General features: G+C 41.2%; 2 protein-coding genes across 3 annotated transcripts in view; one reads left to right on the top strand and one right to left on the bottom strand.

The window, feature by feature from the left end:
• Positions 1 to 22,046, bottom strand: part of FBXO36 (F-box protein 36) — a 129,554-nt gene that overhangs the window by 54,559 nt on the left and 52,949 nt on the right. For both annotated transcript variants that reach the window (XM_078071421.1, XM_036071525.2), the window contains exon 2: positions 20,747 to 20,855. In XM_078071421.1, the coding sequence (XP_077927547.1) occupies positions 20,747 to 20,855 (109 nt within the window). The remainder of the gene's footprint in view (positions 1 to 20,746; positions 20,856 to 22,046) is intronic.
• On the top strand, positions 1,292 to 1,735 carry LOC118522471 (translation machinery-associated protein 7). Its single transcript, XM_036071527.2, has one exon. It carries the CDS (start codon positions 1,351 to 1,353, stop codon positions 1,537 to 1,539), a length of 189 nt encoding a protein of 62 aa, XP_035927420.1. The 5' UTR covers positions 1,292 to 1,350; the 3' UTR covers positions 1,540 to 1,735.

Genomic DNA, 22,046 nt, shown 5'->3' with positions numbered 1-22,046 from the left:
TACTAGTGTCTTTTTTTTTTTTTTAAAGATTTTATGTATTTATTTGACAAAGACACAGCAAGAGAGGGATCACAAGCAGGGGGAGAGGGAGAGGGAGAAGCAGGCCTCCCGCCGAGCAGGGAGCCCGATGCGGGGCTCGATCCCAGGACCCTGGGACCACGACCTGAGCCGAAGGCAGACGCTTAACAACTGAGCCACCCAGGCGCCCCAACATTTACTAGTGTTTTAAGCCATTAAATTTCTGGGTAATTTGTTACACAACAATAGACAATAAGGATTTGAGTACTTGCAAGTGTTGTGGTGCCATAATGGAAACCCAAGATGTGGGAGTATCTTTGAAATTGGAAAATGTATGGAAAATTTGAATGAGTTTGAGGAGGGTGCTAAGGGCAAGGCTGAAGAGCTTTCAATAAATAGTATAATAAGTAAATAAATAGCTGTTAATAGAAGCTTGGTGGACTCTGAGGAGGCTTCCCAGGCAAGGGCTTAAAGGAAAGTGAAGAAAATATTATTAAAAACTGGAGGATGGGCGATTCTTGTCAGGTAGTGGCCGAAGCATTATTGCCTACTGAGATATGCCAAGTAAGAAATAGACTTAAGGTGACGTGATTCAGCTACGTAGATTTCCAAGTGAGGTGTTGAACATGCTCTCTGACTTCTTGCTGCTTAAAGTAAAATGTGAGAGCAAAGAGAGAAGTTAAAGAAAATTTCTTAAAAAGCTGCCAGGATTTGCTGGTTTTGGATATTCTCTGCCTCCTCAGATGGCAAACAATGCTAAAATTAAGAAATGGCTCCCAGGCAAAGATCAAATCCGGAACAATCTCAGGAAAACATGGTATGAAGATGAAGCTGAGGGCACAGTTGGAAAATGCTTTGTTAAGAACCATTCAGTCAAATTTTAGAGCTTCCAAGAAGCTGAAGGGTATTGTCACTCAGGAGTCAAGAGCAGAAACCAAGTTAGAGAAGGGCTTATTTCAAAAAGGTGTATAGGTGTGGTTTTGCTTGATGAAGTGAACCCCAAAAAAGTTATAGACAACATATGAAGTTTTTAAGAGAATTCTATAGGTAGAAACACTGCCTGCCAAGTAGAACTGAAAGGGTCAGAGGCGGTGCAAAAGGAAAAAGACTCCAGACCCTCAAACTCCTACAGGCAGGAAATAGGCTGAGAAAACTAAACCTGCAAAGATGGGTTTCCTTTTGTGGACAAGGAGGATGACTCAGGATGGATCCAAGAGTCCAGGAAGTAAAACCAAGAGCCATGAAGAATTAGTACCAGATCTTGAGTTCTCATCAAGAACTGATAACCTCGCGCTTCCGGCGGCAGGGTCTGGAGAAGGGGCGGCAGGCGCCATGTCCGGCCGCGAAGGTGGCAGGAAGAAGCCCCTGAAGCAGCCCAAGAAGCAGGCCAAGGGGATGGACGAGGAAGATAAGGCATTCAAGCAGAAACAGAAAGAGGAGCAGAAGAAACTCAAGGAGCTAAAAGCGAAGGCCGCGGGGAAGGGACCCCTGGGTGGAATTAAGAAATCTGGCAAAAAGTAAGCTGTTCCTTGTGCCCAAGGCAATGATGATCCTTAATTCCATTCCTGTTTAAACATCTGGATTCCCTGTCATAGCATCTGTTGCTACCTATAGCTGGAATGAAGTGTTGTCTTAGATCCTGTTGTACATTTAAGAATAAACTTTTATAAAAAAATAAAATAATCATACAATAAAAAAAAAAAAACTGATAATCTCACTGAACTCTACCTCTGAAACTAATAATACACTGTATGTTAATTAATTGAATTTCAATTTAAAAAAAAAACCTGATAACCTATGCCTTCCTGGATTTCAGAATTTCTGTGGACCAGTGTATATAGTGGTTGTCTCATGCCTGACCCACCATTACATGTTGGGTAGAGAGGGACAGAAAACTTGTCTAATTCACAGGCTTCAGATACAGAGGAGCAATGCCTGAGGAGCTGCACTTAAGGCATTATGCGCCTGAGGTGCCCCATCTACCTATGGACCTGATCTATGTGATGAGATTTTGAACAACTAAAGATATACTGCAAGAAGAAAGAAATTTACATATGGGACTCCTGGGTGGCTCAGTCGGTTAAGCATCTGCCTTCTGCTCAGGTCATGATCCCAGGGCCCTGGGATGGAGTCTTGAATCGGGCTCCCCGCTCGGCAGGGAGCCTGCCTCTCCCTCTCTTTGCCTCTTCCCCTGCTTGTGCTCTCTCTGGCAAATAAATAAACAAAATCTTAAAAAAGAAAAAAAAGAAACTTACATAGAAGGAAGGAATAGAATTTCAGAAGCAATGATGAAGACAGAAATGGCAGTAAACCCGGGCAAATCTAAACAACTACTACTGTATTAAACATGTTCAAAATAACAAACTGGCAGAGTTGTCAAACAAGGCAAATCAAAACACCATTCCACAATCACAATTTAAGGCAGAGGTTTAGAATGTAAATATTCTAAGGTGCTTGATATTCAAGAGGCAGATAGAAATACTGATAAATATTAGATTTTTATAAGTCAAGTTAAACTAAACTTACTAAAATTTTAAGGGACAGCACAAAGGAAGGAAGGGAGGGAGGGACAGGGGAGGAAGGAAGAGAAAGAGAAAGGAAGAAAAAGAAATATAAGGATAACTTCAAAAATGGTTGCACTATAATCAGTTGGAGATTGGTTCACAGCTGAATGAAACAGAAAACTCATTTTAAGGTGACTTAAACAAATAGGGGTTCATTTTTCCTCAGTTAGTGTGTGGAGATGGGCAGTAAAGGCTGGTGCAGAAGCTCCATTATGTCATTAATGAACCCGGGTCCTTTTAACTTTCTGTTCCACATTCTTAGGATGTGGCTATCACCCTCAGGGTCACTCTAAGATGGTCTCTGTCCCCTAGATGTCATAATCATGCCAGTTAGAAGACTCTCAGATAAATAACACATAATTCTGCCTATACTACTTTTTAAAAATTTTATTGTGTTATGTTAGTCACCATACAGTACATCATCGGTTTTTGATGTGGTGACCCACGATCCATTGTTTTCGTATAACTCCCAGTGCCTATACTATTTATAAGAGACATATTTAAAAGTAATGATATGGAGAAGCAAAAGTAATAGAACGGAGAAACATAGATCAATTCAAACCAAAAGAAAGCTGATACAGTTATATTACCAGACAAAGCATACGTTAAAGTAAAACTCTCCAATGGAGGTAAGGAAGAACCACTAAGGAATAATTCACCGGGATGATTTACTACTTCTAAACTGCTATACCCCTGGGGCCTCTGGATGGCGAAGTCCCTTAAGCCTCCGACTCTTTGTTTTGGCTCAGGTCATGATCTCAGGGTCTCAAGATCAAGTCCACTATCGTATCATTCTCTGAGAGCAGCGAGGAGTCTGCTAAAGTTTCGTCCTCTCGGGCGCCTGGGTGGCTCAGTCGTTAAGCCTCTGCCTTTGGCTCAGGCCAGGGTCCTGGGGTCAAGCCCTGCATCCGGCTCCCTGCTCAGCGGGAAGCCTGCTTCTCCCTCTCCCACTCCCCCTGCTTGTGTTCCCTCTCTCAGTGTCTCTCTGTCAAATAAATAAATAAAATCTTTAAAAAATAAAAAATAATAATAATAAATAAATAAATAAAAATAAATAAATAAACTACTATATCCCAAACAAAACACACAGAGCAAACACTGACAGAATTATGAAGAAAAAATGATAACCCTCCACTGCAGTGGGAGATTTTATAACCCTTCTATCAATACTCGTTACATCACACAGAAGTGAAATTATAGAATATTTGAGTAACACTATTAAAAAGAGTTATTAAAAAAAAAGTTATTCAATGGACATTGTTGTAGAAAGACAAAGATCAAATATTAGTGCACCCAAATTAAAAAAAAAAATGGTTACCTCCCTCAATTAGAAGAAAATATAAAGATAAGAGCAAATATTAATAAAATAGAAAAGAAACAATGGAGGTGATCAGGGAAACAGAAGGGTTGATTTTTAAAAAGATTAATAAAATATATAAACTTCCAAGAACAAATAAGAAAAAAAGGACAAAAGCATAACTCAGTCCTATAAGAAATAAAAAAAGAATATAACTAACTACAACAGGGACTGACAAAAATTGTTACACTGGGATGCCTGGGTGGCTCAGTCAGTTAAGCGTCTGCCTTCGGCTCAGGTCATGCCCTGCTCGGTGGTGAGTCTGCTTCTCCCTCTGCCCCTCACCTTGCTCGTGTTCTCTCTTTCTCTCAAATAAATAAAATCTTTTAAAAAAAATTGTTACGCTAACTAACTTACAATTAGACCTATTGGACAATCCTTCAGAAATATAGAACTTACCAGTTCTGACTCAAGAAGAAAAAGAAAACCTGAGAGACTATAACCAGTAAATAAATTGAATCCACTGATCAGATTAAAAAGGAAAACCTCAGGTAAAGCTTCAGATTTACACTGCTTTACACGTGAACTTTATAAACTCTTAGAGAACAGACAAGCCATATTTTATGCAATTTTTTCCAAAAAATAGAAACAGAAGGAAACTCCAAATTAAATTATGAGGCTGCTCAAACTAGCAATGACAGTAGGCAAAAGCAAAGTTGCATGTGAAAAATCAGTTAGGAATGTACATGGCTGGGGCGCCCAGGTGGTGGCTCAGTTGTTAAGCCCCTGCCTTCGGCTCAGGTCATGATCCCAGGGTCCTGGGATCGAGCCCCACATCGGGCTCTCTGCTCGGCAGTAAGCCTGCTTCTCCCTCTCCCACTCCCCCTGCTTGTGTTCCCTCTCTCGCTGTGTCTCTCTCTGTCAAATAAATAAAATCTTAAAAAAAAAAAAAAAAAAGGAATGTATATGGCACAAATTCTAAATACAATGTTAGGAAATTGAATCAATCAACATATCAAAAACATAGATAAATTGTGACCACTACAGTTAATCCTGAGATAATCCAAGGATGGAATAACTTTGGAAGACTGTTTAATAAAGTTTGCCATATTAACAAATAGGGGGAAAAAATGATCATCTCAAAAATATAGGAAAATTATTTCATAAAATTCTAACACCTATTTATGAATAAAAACTCTTAGAAAATTGATAATAAAAGGGAACTTTTTTAATCTGATTATCTGATATAGGCTAGTTACCAGAATCCTAATAACAGTAGCAATAATAATAACAATAACAAGGCACCTAGCTGTCTCAGTCAGTAGAGCATGTGACTCCAGGTCTCAGGGTCATGAGTTCAAGCCCCATGTTGGGTGTAGAGCTTACTTAATAATAATAATAATAATAACAACAGTAGCCAATATTTGCCAGGTATACCTCTAATATATATGTATACACACACACACACATATAGTGCATATAAATCATATATATAATCATTTGGTTCTCACAATAACTCTATGAGATGGGTACTATTATTATTCCCCTCTTAAAGAGAGAAAGATGGGAAATAGGGTTAAGTGGCTTGCCCAAAGTCACACAGTGAGAACCAGGATTGAACTAAGCAGTATGCTCCACTGTGCCCCTCCTAACCATGATGGTGTATGATCTTTCATGTCAGGCATGATTAGAATGCTCACTCTCATTACCGTTTCTATTCAGCATTGTTTTAGAGATCAAAAAATAAGTAAGTAGGGGCGCCTGGGTGGCTCAGTCGTTAAGCGTCTGCCTTCGGCTCAGGTCATGATCCCGGGGTCCTGGGATCGAGCCCCGCATTGGACTCCCTGCTCTGCGGGAAGCCTGCTTCTCCCTCCCCCATTCCCCCTGCTTGTGTTCCCTCTCTCGCTGTGTCCCTCTCTGTCAAATAAATAAATAAAATCTTTAAAAAAAAAAATAAGTAAGTAAAAGACATAAAAATACTTTGGGGTTAGAAAGCAAGGACAAACTGTCAATATTGCAGATGATCTAAATATCAACATATGAGTCAAGAAATTCTACTGAAAAATGATCAGCATCACTTCTCTATACACCAGCAACAATGACTTAATAGGCATTTGTCTTTTGACCCAGTAATCTCACAAACATATATTGACTAAATAGGAAATGACCCATGCACAAGGTTATTCATTTTGGCATTATTTGTATTACCACAAAATTGCAAAGAACCCAAATTTTCATCACTGCGATTTTCTGGTGCATTCACACAAAGAAATACTATGCACTTCTGAGAAAAAAAAAAAAGAAGGAGGAAGAAGAGGAGTAGGAGGAGGGGGAGGAAGAAGAAGAGGAAGAGGAAGATCTTTAAAGACATGAAGTGATCTCCAGGATCTACTGGTGGAAAAGTAAGCTGTGAACAGTCGGGATAGAACTCTACCATTTGTATAAGGGGTAAGGGAATACAAATATATATATACGAGTTTGTTTATATGGCAGAGAGAATCACTGAAAGGGCACATAACAAATACAAGTGCTTAGCCCAGGGCAAGGGAAGGAAAGGGTGGAGCAGACTGGGATGAAACCAAGCCTCTGAATGTAATTGTTTTACAGTTTTGAATTTGGAAACACGCAACTTTTATATAATCTTAAAATTGAATTTTAATCTTTTTAAATTTTACTCTTTATAACTTAGAGGCACCAGGTGGCTCAGTCGCTTAAGCATTCAACTCTTGATTTCGGCTCAGGTCATGATCTCAGGGTCAGGAGATTGAGCCCTGTGCTGGGCTCTATACTCGGTGCAGAGTCTGCTTGAGATTCTCTCTCTCCCTCTGCCCCTCCCCTGCTCTCTCTCTCTCTCTCTCTAAATAAGATCTTAAAAAAAAAAAAAACTTAGCATTAAAATTATTTTTTTTACATGATTCTATTCTTAGCTACAAAATAATCATAAAGTACCTGGGAAGAATTTGAGTAAAAAATGTTGAAAGGTCAAATAAAACCTATATGAAGAAAACATTAAGACTTTATTGAAACACATAAAAGAAGACCTAAATTGATGGGGAGATACACCATGCTGATTTTGAGAAGACCAAAGGATGACAATTCTCACCTCAAAAACCTAGAAATTGAGTCCAATTCCAATTAAAATCTCAACAGGGGGGCACATGGGTGGCTCAGTCTGTTAAGCATCTGCCTTCAGCTCAGGTCATGATCCCAGAGTCCTGGGATCCAGTCCCACATTGGGCTCCTTGCTCCACAGGGAGTCTGCTTCTCCATTTGCCCCTCCTCCCACTCATTCTCTCAATCTCTCTCTCTCTCTCTCTCTCTCAAATAAATACAATCTTGAAAAAAAAAGATGTTAAGTAAATATGGTGCTCACTTCAGCAGCATGTATAATGAAACCGGGATGATAAAGGGGAAATTAATATGGCCCTGAGAAAGGATGACAACAAAATTAAAACCATTTAGATAACATGATCACATGATATCAGCTAGAAATCAAGAAAAAAAAGTAACCAAAAAATCCCCAACTACCTGGAAATTAAACAAAATCTTTCTAAATAATCTAAGGGTCGAAGAAGAAATCAAAATGGAAATTAAGAGATATTTTAAACTGAATGAGAATAAAGGTACAACTTACCAAAACTAATAAAGCGGGACACCTGGGTGGCTCAGTTGGTTAAGCCTCTGCCTTCAGCTCAGGTCACCACTCCAGGGTCCTGAGATCGAGTCCCACATCGGGCTCCCTGCTCAGTGGGGAGCCTGTTTCTCCCTCTGCCTGCTGCTCCCCCTGCTTGTGCTCTCTCTCTCTAACAAATAAATAAAATCTTAAAAAAAAAAAAAAAAGGAATTCTTTAAAAAGAACAAAAAATGAAAACTAGTAAAGCTACACTTAAAGAAAATTTAGGGGGAAAATGAAAACAATGATTTAAGCCTCCATCTCAAGAAGCTAAGAAAAGAACAACAAATCAGACCTAAGGGAAGTAGTAGGAAGGAAATAATAAAAGTAAGAACAGAATCACTATACACCAACAGCAAGACAGAAGAAACAGAAATTAAGGAGTCGATGCCATTTACAATTGCACCCAAAACCATAAGATACCTAGGAATAAATCTAACCAAAGAGGCAAAGGATCTGTACTCCAAAAACTACAGAATACTCATGAAAGAAATCAAGGAAGACACAAACAAATGGAAAAACGTTCCATGCTCATGGATTGGAAGAACAAATATTGTGAAGATGTCAATCCTACCTAGAGCAATCTACACATTTAATGCAATCCCTATCAAAATACCATCCACTTTTTTCAAAGAAATGGAACAAATAATCCTAAAATTTGTATGGAACCAGAAAAGACCCCGAGTAGCCAGAGGAATGTTGAAAAAGAAAAGCAAAGCTGGTGGCATCACAATTCCAGACTTCAAGCTCTACTACAAAGCTGTCATCATCAAGACAGTATGGTACTGGCACAAAAACAGACACATAGATCATGGAACAGAATAGAGAGCCCAGAAATGGACCCTCAACTAAATGGTCAACTAATCTTTGACAAAGCAGGAAAGAATGTCCTATGGAAAAAAGACAGTCTCTTCAACAAATGGTGTTGGGAAAATTGGACAGCCACATGCAGAAGAATGAAACTGGACCATTTCCTTACACCACACACAAAAATAGACTCAAAATGGATGAAAGACCTAAATGTGAGACAGGAATCCATCAAAATCCTTGAGGAGAACACAGGCAGCAACCTCTTCCACCTCAGCCACAGCAACTTCTTCCTAGAAACATCGCCAAGGCAAGGGAAGCAAGGGCAAAAATGAACTATTAGGATTTCATCAAGATAAAAAGCTTTTGGGGTGCCTGGGTGGCTCAGTCATTAGGCATCTGCCTTTGGCTCAGGTCATGATCCCAGGGTCCTGGGATCGAGCCCCACATCGGGCTCCCTGCTCGGCGGGAGGCCTGCTTCTCCCTCTCCCACTCCCCCTGCTTGTGTTCCCTCTCTCAGTGTCTCTCTCTCTCTGTCAAATAAATAAATAAAATCTTAAAAAAAAAAAAAGATAAAAAGTTTTTGCACAGCAAAGGAAACAGTCAACAAAACCAAAAGACAACTGGCAGAATGGGAAAAGATATTTGCAAATGACGTATCAGATAAAGGGCTAGTATCCAAAATCTATAAAGAATTTATCAAACTCAGCACCCAAAGAACAAATAATCCAATCAAGAAATAGGCAGAAGACATGAACAGACATTTCTGCAAAGAAGACATCCAAATGGCCAACAGACACATGAAAAAGTGCTCAACATTGCTTGGCATCAGGGAAATCCAAATCAAAACCTCAGTGAGATACCACCTCACACCAGTCAGAATGGCTAAAATGAACAAGTCAGGAAACGACAGATGTTGGCGAGGATGCGGAGAAAGGGGAACCCTCCTACACTGTTGGTGGGAATGCAAGCTGGTGCAGCCACTCTGGAAAGCAGTATGGAGGTTCCTCAGAAAGTTGAAAATAGAGCTACCGTATGACCCAGCAATTGCACTACTGGGTATTTACCCCAAAGATACAAATGTAGTGATCCGAAGGGGTACGTGCACCCCAATGTTTACAGCAGCAATGTCCACAATAGCCAAACTATGGAAAGAGCCTAGATGTCCATCAACAGATGAATGGATAAAGAAGATGTGGTATATATACACAATGGAATATTATGCAGCCATCAAAAAAATGAAGTCTTGCCATTTGCAACAACGTGGATAGAACTAGAGGGTATTATGATAAGTGAAATAAGTCAATCAGAGAAAGACAACTATCATATGATCTCACTGATATGAGGAATTTGAGAAACAAGGCAGAGGATCATAGGGGAAAGGGAGGGAAAAATGAAACAAGACGAAACCAGAGAGGGAGACAAACCATAAGAGACTCTTAATCTCAGGAAACAAACTGAGGGTTGCTGGAGGGGAGGGGGGTGGGAGGGATGGGGTGGCTGGGTGACGGGCACTGGGGAGGGCATGTGCCGTGGTGAGTGCTGTGAACTGTGTAAGACTCATGAACCACAGACCCGTTTCCCTGAAACAAATAATACATTATCTATTAATAAAAAAAAATTTTTTTTAAAAAGAACAGAAATCAATAATAACAATAAGTAAATAAAAATAGAGAAAATTAACAGAGCTAAAAGGTCTATGAAAAAAATAATAAGATGAATCAACCCCTAGCAAGGGGTCACAAAAAAAAGGGAGAAAGCACAAATTACCATTATCAAGGAAGAAACAAGAGAACAGCATTACGGACACTACAGCCACCAAAAGAAGAGGGTATTCTGGGCAAAGGACACGAACACATTTGATAATTTGGATAAAATGAAGTAAAAGTGACAACTGTTAACATCTTTTGTTAGTATTGGGTATAATATTATCTTCTTTTTTGTAGGTTTAAGATATTTCTGAATTTTCAAACTTTTATATTTGTTTATTTAATTTATCTTATTTTATTTTATTTTCTCTTATTTTATTTATTTGACACAGAGAGAGAGCACAAGCAGGGGGGAGCGGCAGGCAGAGGGAGAGGGACAAGCAGACTCCCCGCTGAGCAAGGAACCCAATGTGGGGCTCGATCCCAGGACCCTGGGATCATGGCCTGAGCCGAAGGCAGCTGCTTAACCGACTGAACCACCCAGGCGCCCCAAATTTTAAAGCTTTTAAAGAGCAAGGTATAGGACACAATGTATAAGATTCTTTTTTGTTTGTTAACATATTTTGTATAAATGCATAGACCATTTCTGGAAGGATATACAAGAAAACTGTTCATGATGGTTGTCACAGGAACTGGGAACATGGGGCCAGAGGGAGACTTACTTTTTTTCTAAAACCTCTTTAAACTGATTTAATTTTTGTATTTACTACGTGTGTGTATTAATTTTTTTTAATCTCAGAAAATTAGTTAATGAGAAAATGATAAAATACAAGAAGAGTCTTGCTGAGATCTGCCTTCCCTGCTCTGTAGCCCAGAGCCAGGCTCCCACACTTCCTCGAAGTGCTGTCTCCAACATTCTCCCACCCTTCCTTCACCCACAGGTCCCTACCACAGGTGGGCAGAAACTAGAAATCCAGGCTGAAGTCAAGGAGCAGCTGATTCAAGAGGGCAGAGAGAAGGAGGGAGGTAGACTAAGAGGTGGTGGGCAGGCCTAAGAAAATAAAGTCGTAGGTCAAAGGCTGAGATACAGGCTAAGGGAAGAAGGGACCCAGAGAAAATGGATCATGGATCCATGGCATGGGGCTGATGCAGATTTGGGAACAAGGAAAAGCCAGTTGTTTCCCACTCTCATTTTTTTTTTTTTTTAAGATTTTATTTATTTATTTGACAGAGAGAGACACCGCAAGAGAGGGAACACAAGCAGGGGGAGTGGGAGAGGGAGAAGCAGGCTCCCGGCTAAGCAGGGAGCCCAATGCGGGGCTCGATTCCAGGACCCTGGGATCACGACCTGAGCCGAAGGCAGATACTTAACGACTGAGCCACCCAGGCGCCCCAGTTGTTTCCCACTCTCTTATTTCTCGTGTACCAATATCTCTAGGATCTAGCACTCAGGCCAGTATTTCAAGATTATTAGTATTGATTGGTATTATCAATTTTCCCTTATAGTCCCCCATTTCAAACATGCAGTCCCGTTTTCCTCATAAATCATCTAAATGTCAAGAAAATTTCAATTCTTTGACATCTAAATTATATCACCCATGCTTCCTTTTACAAGCAGTAGCAGAAATAAAAAAACCTTTGTCATTTGGTTCAGAAGATATGGTTGTTGAAGTCATTTGGTTTTATCACAGGGATTTTTGTGGACTGGCCTAAATCCTTAGCCACCACTTATAACTCATTCAAAGATCAAAGCAATCAACTTTAAAGTGGACTTAAGTTGGAAAACAACTTATTTTTAGGTTGGATTCAACCTCAACTCATGAATCAGCACTTTCAACTGAGTTTATATAGGCACAGTTTTGCTTTAAACTCAATTTTAACAAATATTTCCAATAGCTAATTTTCTGGTAATTCCTATTTCTTTAACTTAGGGGAAAAAATCCATAGATGTTTCCTCAGATTTTTAAAGGTCTCAGAGGAAAAAAAAAAAATTAAACTTCCTAGACAAGTGGACAAAGAATACAAACAGGCAAATTACAGAAAGGATATAAATGGTAATTAAACATGACAGGATGCTCAACTTACTAGTTATCAGGAAAATGCTAATTAAATATGACACTATTTTCACCATCTGACTGGAAAAGATGAAAAAGAATAGTAATATCTAATTAGTGATGGCAAAGTTGCAAGAAAACCATATCCTGTCGGATGGGATATAATTAATACAGCAGTTTTTTGGAGGGCGGTTTGTGAGGACATTGAAGTGATTGGCATTTTATGTAAATTTTGGATTACTCAAAATTAAAATACGGTGACACCAAAATATTAATGAAGTCTCATTTTATGAAGAAACGTTGAAATAATGTAAATTGCCCAATTTAAAATTCTTTCAAAATAGCATAATCATAAAGGTCAAATAAATTATAGATGGCATTTGCAGTGCATCCGTCCCATGGCCGGGCTACTCAAGCTAGCTAACAGAAATACCATCGCTGGTCAAGTGAGCCTTGAACTACAGATTCAATAATAAAGTAAGATACTTAAAATACTCTATCAAAAATTTATAATGTACATTTCTTTGGTCCTAGTAATTCCATGACTAGGAATCTATGTTACTAATATTCTCACATAAGTGTGCAAAGATAAATATGCCCCAGAATGTGCCCAAAGCCTTCTGAAAATGCCCATCAATGGAGGATTGTATATTTCTACCATGAAACACCACACAGTCTTGGAAAAGGACGAGGTACTTCTTTAGGTATGCTAACAGAAAAAAATGTTCACAATATAGTTAAGTGCAAAAACAAATTAAAGAATTAAAGATTCTATTTTTGTAAACAAACATGCACAGTCCCAAACAGAAAGAATTCAAATGCAAAGGAAGCTATTTATAGTGGTTATCTCTGGGGAGTAGAGGTTGGAGGAAGAGAGAGGGAATTTTCACTTTAAAAATTTTAAAAACTATACTAGCTAGTTTGTAGGTGTTAGGCAAATTCTAAGCACTTCATTCAATTACTCTTCCTAAGGACCCTATGAGCTAAATGCTGTTATTATTCCCATTATCAACAGTTGAGGAAACATATCCAAAGAGACAAAATTAGGGCCTCCTGGTTGGCTCAGTCGGTGGAGCATGCGGCTCTTGATCTCGAGGTTGTGAGTTCAAGCCCCACATTGGGTGTAGAGATTACTTAAAAAAAAAACAGGCTAAATCATTTGCCCAAGGTCACATACGTAGTGCATTTGAAGCCAAGATTTGAATAGAAATAATCTGTATTAAGCAACACTCAACTGCCTGCTAATAGTTTCCCATGTATGTAAGTATGAATGGCTTTTTAAATAAACATATGAATTTTGTCTTTTAAAAATACAAATCTACAGGCACCTGGCTGGTTCAGTCAGTGGAGTGCCTGACTCTTGATCTCTGGGTTGTGACTTTCAGCCCCATGTTGGGTATAGAGAATACTTAAAAAAAAAAAAAAAAAAAAAAAAAAGCAAATCTGGGGGGAAAAATTCAGCCACGTTTTTGATTTTGACACCTATCGCTGTGGTAGGCAGGATAATGCCCCTGCCAAAGATGCCCTATATCTAATCTCCAGAGTATGTGACCTTACATAGGAAAAGGGCCTTTGCAGGTGTGATTAAAGATCTTGAAATAGGGAGATGATCAGATTAACTGGGTGGGCCCAATGTAATCACAAGGGTCCTTGGGAAGGAAAGGAGGAGGCAAGAGGGGCAGAGTCAGAGAAGATGTGACCACAGAAACCGTATCAGAGCAAGAAAGGTTGGACATGCCATCATCACGGGTTTGGAAGATGGAGGAAGAGGCCAGAAGCCAAGGGATGCAGGCTCCTCTAGAAGCTGGAAGGGGCAAGGAAACAGAGTCTCCCCTAGAGCATCCAGAACGAAGGCAGTCCTACCCACATCTTGAATTTAGCAAGATGAGACTTCTGAACTCCAGAAATATAAGACAATAGGCAAGGCACTGATCTATGCAGCTTTACAATTACTATAAATAATAAAAGTACCTATTTATTCATGACAACAGAAAAAAAAAAGAAATGTAAGACCATAAATTGTTATTATTTAAGCTGCTACATTTGTGGTAGTTTGTTACAGGAGCATTAGGAAACCACTACAATCATTAATTACTAATGTAGTAATGATACACTCTGTTTCTAAGATTACAGGGATTCCCCTACATGGAAAGTTTGTATTTTGCTATGGGCTGAACTATGCCCTCCCGACCTCCCCCAAATCCATATGCTGAAGTCCTAAACCCCAGAACCTCTGAGTGTGACTGCACTGGGAGAAAGGACCTTTATATATTTATTTTTGAAGGCAGGCCCCACGCCCAATGTGGGGCTTGAACTCATGAACCTGAGATCAAGAGTCACATGCTCTACCAACAGAGCCAGCCAGGCCCCCCATGGAGAAAGGACCTTTAAAGGGGTGATTAGGTTAAATTGGTCATATGGGTGGGCGCTAATCCATTCTGACTGGTATTCTTTTTTTTTTTTTTAAGATTTTATTTATTTATTTGAGAGAGAATGAAAGAGAGAGAGAACATTAGAGGGGGAAGGGTCAGAGGGAGAAGCAGACTCCCTGCTGAACAGGGAGCCCGATGCGGGACTCGATCCTGGGACTCCAGGATCATGACCTGAGCCGAAGGCAGTTGCCCAACCAACTGAGCCACCCAGGTGCCCTCTGACTGGTATTCTTAGAAGAGGAGGAAATTTGGACACCTGGAGAGACACCAGAGGACAGGTCCTGTGAGGACAGAGTGGGGTGGCCATCTGCAAGCCAAGGGGAGAGGCCTCAAAAGAAACCAACCTTGTCAGCACCTTGAACCTGAACGAGCCTCCAGTACTGTGAGAAGGTCCGTTCCCGGTGTTTCAGTCGTCCCGTCTGTAGTGTTCTGTTATGGCAGACCTAGCACACTCGTGCAGATTTATATGATGTATTCCTCTAGAGCTGCTTATAACTACCCTAAGTATAAAAATACTAGGAAGTTCTAGAATTTACTCCCTGTGCTCTTATATGAATTTAGAGCCATGAAAATATAATTTGAGTACAGTGATTTTATTTGTTATTTTAAACAATATTCCTGCATCAGAAAATGTATTTTCATTCATTTTAACAAACATACTAAGTGCCTACCAGGTATCTGATCTTGAAAATGGAAGGATTAATAAGAAGTGGTCCCTGTGTTTGAAAAACCATCTTCAAAGTATCAGTCTGGTAGTGTGACCAGACTTGGTGTAAGGTTTTTTCCCCCTCTGGAATAAACCATTGATCAGAAACCTGAACTCTGTTAGGACCAGACTTATAATTTAGAAGGATCTGTTTTAGAATTTACCTTGTCCCACTCCCTAAGAGTTCTCTCAAATAATTCATAAAACTATTTACGGAGCTATGTACCAGGCATTGCTCTAGGTGGGTGCCAAAGACCCATTGGTAAGCAAAGCAAAGTCGTTACCATAATGGAGCTTACATTCTAGCGATGGAGACAGACAATAAGTGAACAAATAACATAGACTATATCATGTGGTGAAAAGCGTTATGGGAGATCCGGTCTTCCAGGGTAAGGAAGGAGGGGGTGATTTTTTTATATGATGGTCAGAGAAACACTCTCTAATAAGGCAGTTTCAGCAGAGACCTGAATGAAAAGCAAATCATGGGGACATCTGGGAAAATACATTCTTAACAAAGGGAATAGCAAGTGCAAAGGCCCTGAGGTGGGAGCATGCTTGGTTTGTTCAAGAAACACCAAGGAGGCCAGTCTGCCTGAAGTAGAGTAGGCAAGAGGGGAAAGTGGCTGAAGATCACTACAAGACTTGGATTTTTACTCTACGTGAGATAGGAAGCCAGTGAAGGGCTTAAAGCAGACAATGTGACCTGATATATGTCTTGAAGGGCTGATTCTGGCTACTGTGATGAGAACACACTATTGTGGGGCAAGGGCAGAAAAAGTGAGACCAGTTAGAAGGCTAATTCAATAATCTGGTGAGAGGTTGTTGTTGGTTGGACCAGAGTTGGAACTGGTGAGAAGCGTTCTGTATTAGTTATCTACTGTTGCATAACAAATGATCCCCAAATTTACTAGCTTAAAACAACAAACATTTATTGTCTCACACAGTTTCTGAGGTTCAGAAATGTGGGAGTGGGTGGTTCTGGCTCAGAGTCTGTCTCTCCTGAGGTTCAGTAAAGATGTTATGTGGGTCTGCATCATCTGAGGCCTTGACAGAGGCTCTAGGGCCCACATTCAAGAAAGCTCATGCATATGGCGGCCTATGGAAGGCCTCAGTTCCTCATCACACGGGCCTCTCCACAGGACTGCCTCGAGGCACAGCAGCGGCTTCCCCCAGAGCAAGTGATGAGAGAAAGGGGGAAAGGAGAAAAGTCAGACGTCATAGTGTCATTTATAACCTTACCTCAAAAGTAACACACCATCACTCCTGCCAGATTGCACTGGTCACACACTGACCGAGTACAGTGTGGGAGGGGATTACACAAGAGCGTGAATGTTGGGAGGTGGGCATCTTTAGGAACCATCTTGGAGGCTGCGAACCACCATTCAGATTCTGGTTTTGTTGATGGATTATATCTAGCGTGTTCGAGAAAGAAAGGGAGCAAGGCTATCTGTGGGATTTAGGCCGTTTTTTTGTTTTGTTTTGTTTTTTTTGCAGGAGGGAAGATCAGGAGCTATTTTTGGACATGCTGCATTTGAGAGCCTATTAGAAATAACTCAAGTGGAGATGTCAAGGGAACAGCCAGATAAATATCTGAGTGTGGGGTTTCTGGGGAGATGGGCCAGCTGAAGATATCAATTTGGGACTGCAGTGTATGGTGGCATTTAAAGCCGGAGCCCGGATCCAATCCCCCAGGAGTCAAGCACAGAAAGACAAGAGAACAGGCACTAGAGATAACCCCTGGCCCCCAACATTTAGATTTGGAGAGAAGAGGAGGAGCCAGCAAGGAAGCCCAGAAGGAGCCAGTGAAGCAGGAGGAGAACCAAGAGCTCGGTGCTCCTGGAAGCCAGGGGAAGAAAATGTCCCCTCCAAGTTCAGTGCTGCTGAGAAGTCAAGGAAACAAGAGTAACACAGTTCCGGTCCTCTGCCAGGACTGCCACCAAGGGTGACCCAGATTCTAGAGACCTACCGCCAGTGTGCACCATATGAGTAGGAGAGGACCTTCAGATGAGAAAAACTTTGGGGGGGATCTTGGGAATACGATAAGGAGGAATGGGACAAAATCAAACCCAGTCAAACATCAATACTTAACAACAGCAAATAGTGATTACGAGTTGATTATGTATTATGTGCGGCGCTAAATACTGTTCATGTGTCAGGGCACTGAATGCCCAAGCGACCACGTGGAATAACGGTTTTTTCCCCCAGGTATGAGGAGGAAGTGGGCTCACAGAGGGAGTCAGGGTCGGCCTGTGGTCACACACAGCTGGGGAGAGGCAGCAGGGATTCAAATCCTGGCCACTGACCCCTGAGTCCCTCTCTCGGCCCAGGGCACCCCTGCTCTGCTGTAGAGACGCCTTCTGAGGGATCCCTTAAGGACCAAGGAGGAGAAGGGGGCCAAACAATATCGTTGTCTGGAGTTTTCTCCTCTGCCAGAGACCTGGATGCTGTAGGAAATCTAGAAAGTGAAACACAGGAGCGTTTGAACTTGCCAGGTGATTTAATTCAGTATATCAGTGCTACTCCTGGCTAGAGGCCACCAGCCAGTCCTGAGACTGCAGCTCTCACACTGCAATTTTATTTTTATTTTCTTTTATTTTATTTTTTAAAGATTTTATTTGTTTATGTGAGAGAGAGCAAGAGTGAAAGAGAGCACGGCGGGGGCACCTGGGTGGCTCAGTTGGTTAAGCGACTGCCTTCGGCTCAGGTCATGATCCTGGAGTCCCGGGATCAAGTCCCACATCGGGATCCCTGCTCAGCGGGGAGTCTGCTTCTCCCTCTGACCCTCCCCCCCTCTAATGCTCTCTCTCTCTCTCTCATTCTCTCTCTCAAATAAATAAATAAAATCTTAAAAAAAAGAGAGAGAGAGCACAGGAGGAGAGGGAGAAGCAGACTCCCTGCTGAGCAGAGAGCCCCACGCGGGGCTCGATCCCAGGACTCAGAGATTATGACCTGAACGGAAGGTAGACGCTTAAATGACTGAGCCACCCAGGCGCCCCTCAAACTACAATTTTAAAAAGTCCCACTTTATTGCCTATTTTCTCAGGATCAGGACTCCCACAAGTGTTATCCCCAAGCCACTGTTGCCCCACCCCCACCCCTATATCCTAGCAGGGGGCAGGGGTGTGGGAGGTGTCTGGGGCAAGCAAGAAAGTGTACTCAGAACACAAGCAAGGCCAATGTTCCTTGCCAGGTTTTGTGGAAGTCAATTAGAAAATCACATGGTCTGTCAATGAATATTTATCACTTAGACATAAGCTTTGTGGTAGTTACCACAATGCTTAGAAAGTAAAATGGATCCTGACATGAAAATGAAATGTGTTATATAGCAGTTTACTTTATTTTTAAGATTTTATTTGTAAGTAATCTCAATACCCAACGTGATATAGAGTCACCCCAAGATCAAGAGTCACCCACTCCACTGACTGAGCCAACCAGGCTCCCCTACAGCAGTTTACTTCATAACTGTGCAGAAACATGTCTATTTTACAATTAAATAAGTAAGGAGTGCCTGGACTGATTTTTATTCAATGAAAAGTGGACAGTCTTTCCCCAACATGGTTGTTTTTAAACCACTAATGCATTTTATAAGTACTTGCTATAAAGAGGTTAACGAAATAAGATGTATGCAATATCAGGAATTGAAGGCAATCAATCTAGACTTCCAACTGTTTAAGGAAGCACAACCAAACCAAACCTACTCTCTGCCTTAAAAAAACTATTACATGCTATAATTTAAACAACAGAATGTCTTTTAAGAGTGTTGATTATCAAAGATCCACCCAGAATGTGTCTTTGAGAATAAGATTAACGTACTTGATTTTTCCACTCTCAGTGCTTAGTCCTGGCAATGTCCGTAATTAGCTGTGGAACCCTGGAAAGTCACATCCATCCTGAACCTCACTTGTGAAATGGGGATAATATTGGTTATTTCAGAAGGATATTGTAACAATAAAATGAGAACGCATATATAAAAGTATTTGATATTAACTCCTAATAAAATAAAAATTTCTAACATAGCTTCTAGTTTTCAATTTTTATACTCAAGGTAAATAATTATTAAGGAGTTGGGCGCCTGGGTGGCTCAGTTGGTTGAGCGGCTGCCTTCGGCTCAGGTCATGATCCTGGAGTCCCTGGATCGAGTCCTGCATCGGGCTCCCTGCTCGGCGGGGAGTCTGCTTCTCCCTCTGACCCTCCCGACCCTCCCCCCTCTCATGTGCTCTCTCTCTCAGTCTCTCTCTCTCAAATAAATAAATAAATAAAATCTTTAAAAAAAAAAAATAATAATTATTAAGGAGTTTAGTTAAAGAAAATCCTTTTAAGAGACACATACTGAAGTAGTTTAGCATGAAGCAATGTAACAACTGAGATTTGCTTCCAACTAATCCAGTGGGAACAGTGGCTTGGTGTAGAGATTTTGGCCACATTTTGAGTCTCATTGAAGCCAGGTGATAGGTACATGGGAGTTTGTTAAAAACCATTGTTTGCTTTTTATTCTTTTTTAATTTTATTTATTTATTTATTAAAGATTTTATTTATTTATTTGACAGAGAGAGACACAGTGAGAGAGGGAACACAAGCGGGGGAGTGGGAGAGGGAGAAGCAGGCTCCCCGCAGAGCAGGGAGCCCAATGTGGGGCTCGATCCCAGGACCCTGGGACCATGACCTGAGCCGAAGGCAGATGCTTAACAACTGAGCCACCCAGGCATCACTTATTTTTTATTTTTAAAGATTTTATTTATTTATTTGTCAGAGAGAGAGAGCACAAGCTGGGGGAGCGGCAGGCAGAGGGAGAAGCGGGCCCCCCCCCACGGCAGCTACTTCACCGACTGAGTCACCCAGGCACCCCTGCTTTTTATTTGAAATTTTGATATTGTGAAAGCAAAAAGCACAGGGGAGACTGGAGGGCAATTTGTATTTAGCCCATGTACTACCTGATTAAGGCTACTTCTGAGCAAACCTTGATATTAAAAAGAAATGGGGGCGCCTGGGTGGCTCAGTCAGTTGAGCATCTGCCTTCGGCTCAGGTCATGATCCCAGGGTCCTGGGATCGAGCCCCGGGTCAGGCTCCTTGCTCAGCGGGGAGCCTGCTTCTCCTCCCTCTGCCTGCCACTCCCCCTGCTTGTGCTCTCTCTCTCTCTCTGACAAATGAACAAATAAAATCTTTTAAAAAAAAATAGAAAAAGAAAAGGTAGCAATTTTGCCCAAATGCATGAGAGTTCACGGATTTGAGAATTTGATTATGTTTTCAAATAACCTTTTAATTTATTTTTAACTGAAGGAAAGTCATTTTAATTAAATGTTATAAGAAAAAATTAAATTTATGCAATTTAAGATTATTAATGGAATCGACACATCAACCTGGAATCTTAAACACTTGGAGATCTTTCCCAAGAGAAATTTTGGGATATGTTAACAATTTTCTGTCTTGAAGTACATAATAACATATCAATATTTCAAATGATGATATGCTGGATATTTCTGCGACAAAATCTATCACTAATTAAAGGGAACTGAGCAGTAAGTACATAACGTGCTCCCTTCCTTACCTTGAAGATGGGAGTTCTCTAGGAACTCTTCATGAGACTCTTTGGCTTCTCCAGGTTTTGTTGATCGATACTCACTCCTCAGAGAGATCTTCCACCATCTAAAGATTACCTGTGATTGAATAGAAGGGGATAGGAATTAAAACTGAGTCCAATACCAACAGCTACAGTTTGGTCTGGGATTTTGGAAAGATCACTGCAGTAGGCACATAAGGCTATGCGTCCAACATCATATGTAACTTTGCAATCTGGTGTCACATCACATTAGAAATGAGGTCTGTGCATCAGTGAACATTCTCCTCAGAGATTAGGGTCACAAAACCAAAGTGCTGGAAGGAATCTTAAAAATCTATCAAGTCAATTGATGTTAAAATCACGCAGACCCAAATGGCTATCTGTCTCTTGAGGGTCTCTGAGCATAGGCATTCTCTAACTCGCTCCACTCTCTGCCTTCGTTCCTGCCTACAGGGCAGACACGATGCGTGGATACTTTCCTCACAGAGAAAGACAGTTACATGGCCAGCACCAGGGAAAGCACCATTATGCTTTGTCTGATGCATGTAAGTGTCATTACACAGGACACTTCTTGGTCATGGATCTGCCGCTAGTCCGTTTGACTTCTGTGAGCCCGTTGGTTTATCAGGAGCAAACCTCATTTCCATGGTTATGGACTGCATGTAAGTTCTATGTTGATTTCACAGCAGTGTCAACTCCTGGCCCGGCTGAGGAGCCCCCTGAAGCTTATCCAATTTATCTCACGCTCTTCAACCTGTCATGGAACTGGGTAGTTAACTGAGATGACAAAGCCTCCACCAACTTGACAAGCAAACCAGATTCTTTCCACACTGAGATGAGGGCTACAGGGGAAGAGATGGGTAAGGGGACAGTGCAGAGAAACTGGTTGGCTTCCATTCTCGCTAGCATCACCTTGTAAGGTTACAATTATGGTCAGGAAGGCTCGGCCCAAGGCAACATTGTTAAGCAAGTGAAACTTGCTGTGGGCCCTCCCCTTGTTTACAGTTTCCTCTCCCCCGTCCCCACCCACCCATCGCTCCCTGGGGTCCTCACAGGTCCTGGGTATGCCTTTTTGGGCCACTGCCCTGTTACCTACCAGCTCTTTGCCCCTGTCCCTAGACCCTTCTTTTTTTTTTTTTTTAAGATTATTTATTTATTTATTTATTTATTTATTTATTTATTTGACAGAGAAAGCACAAGCAGGCGGAGTAGCAGGGAAAGGGAGAGGGAGAAGCAGGCTTCCCGCTGAGCAGGGAGCCCGTCTCAGGGCTCGATTCCAGGATCCCGG

The sequence above is a fragment of the Halichoerus grypus genome, chromosome 4, assembly GCF_964656455.1.
Source record: "Halichoerus grypus chromosome 4, mHalGry1.hap1.1, whole genome shotgun sequence".
Taxonomy (NCBI): domain Eukaryota; kingdom Metazoa; phylum Chordata; class Mammalia; order Carnivora; family Phocidae; genus Halichoerus; species Halichoerus grypus.
This window is presented reverse-complemented; position numbering and strand designations above follow the sequence as displayed.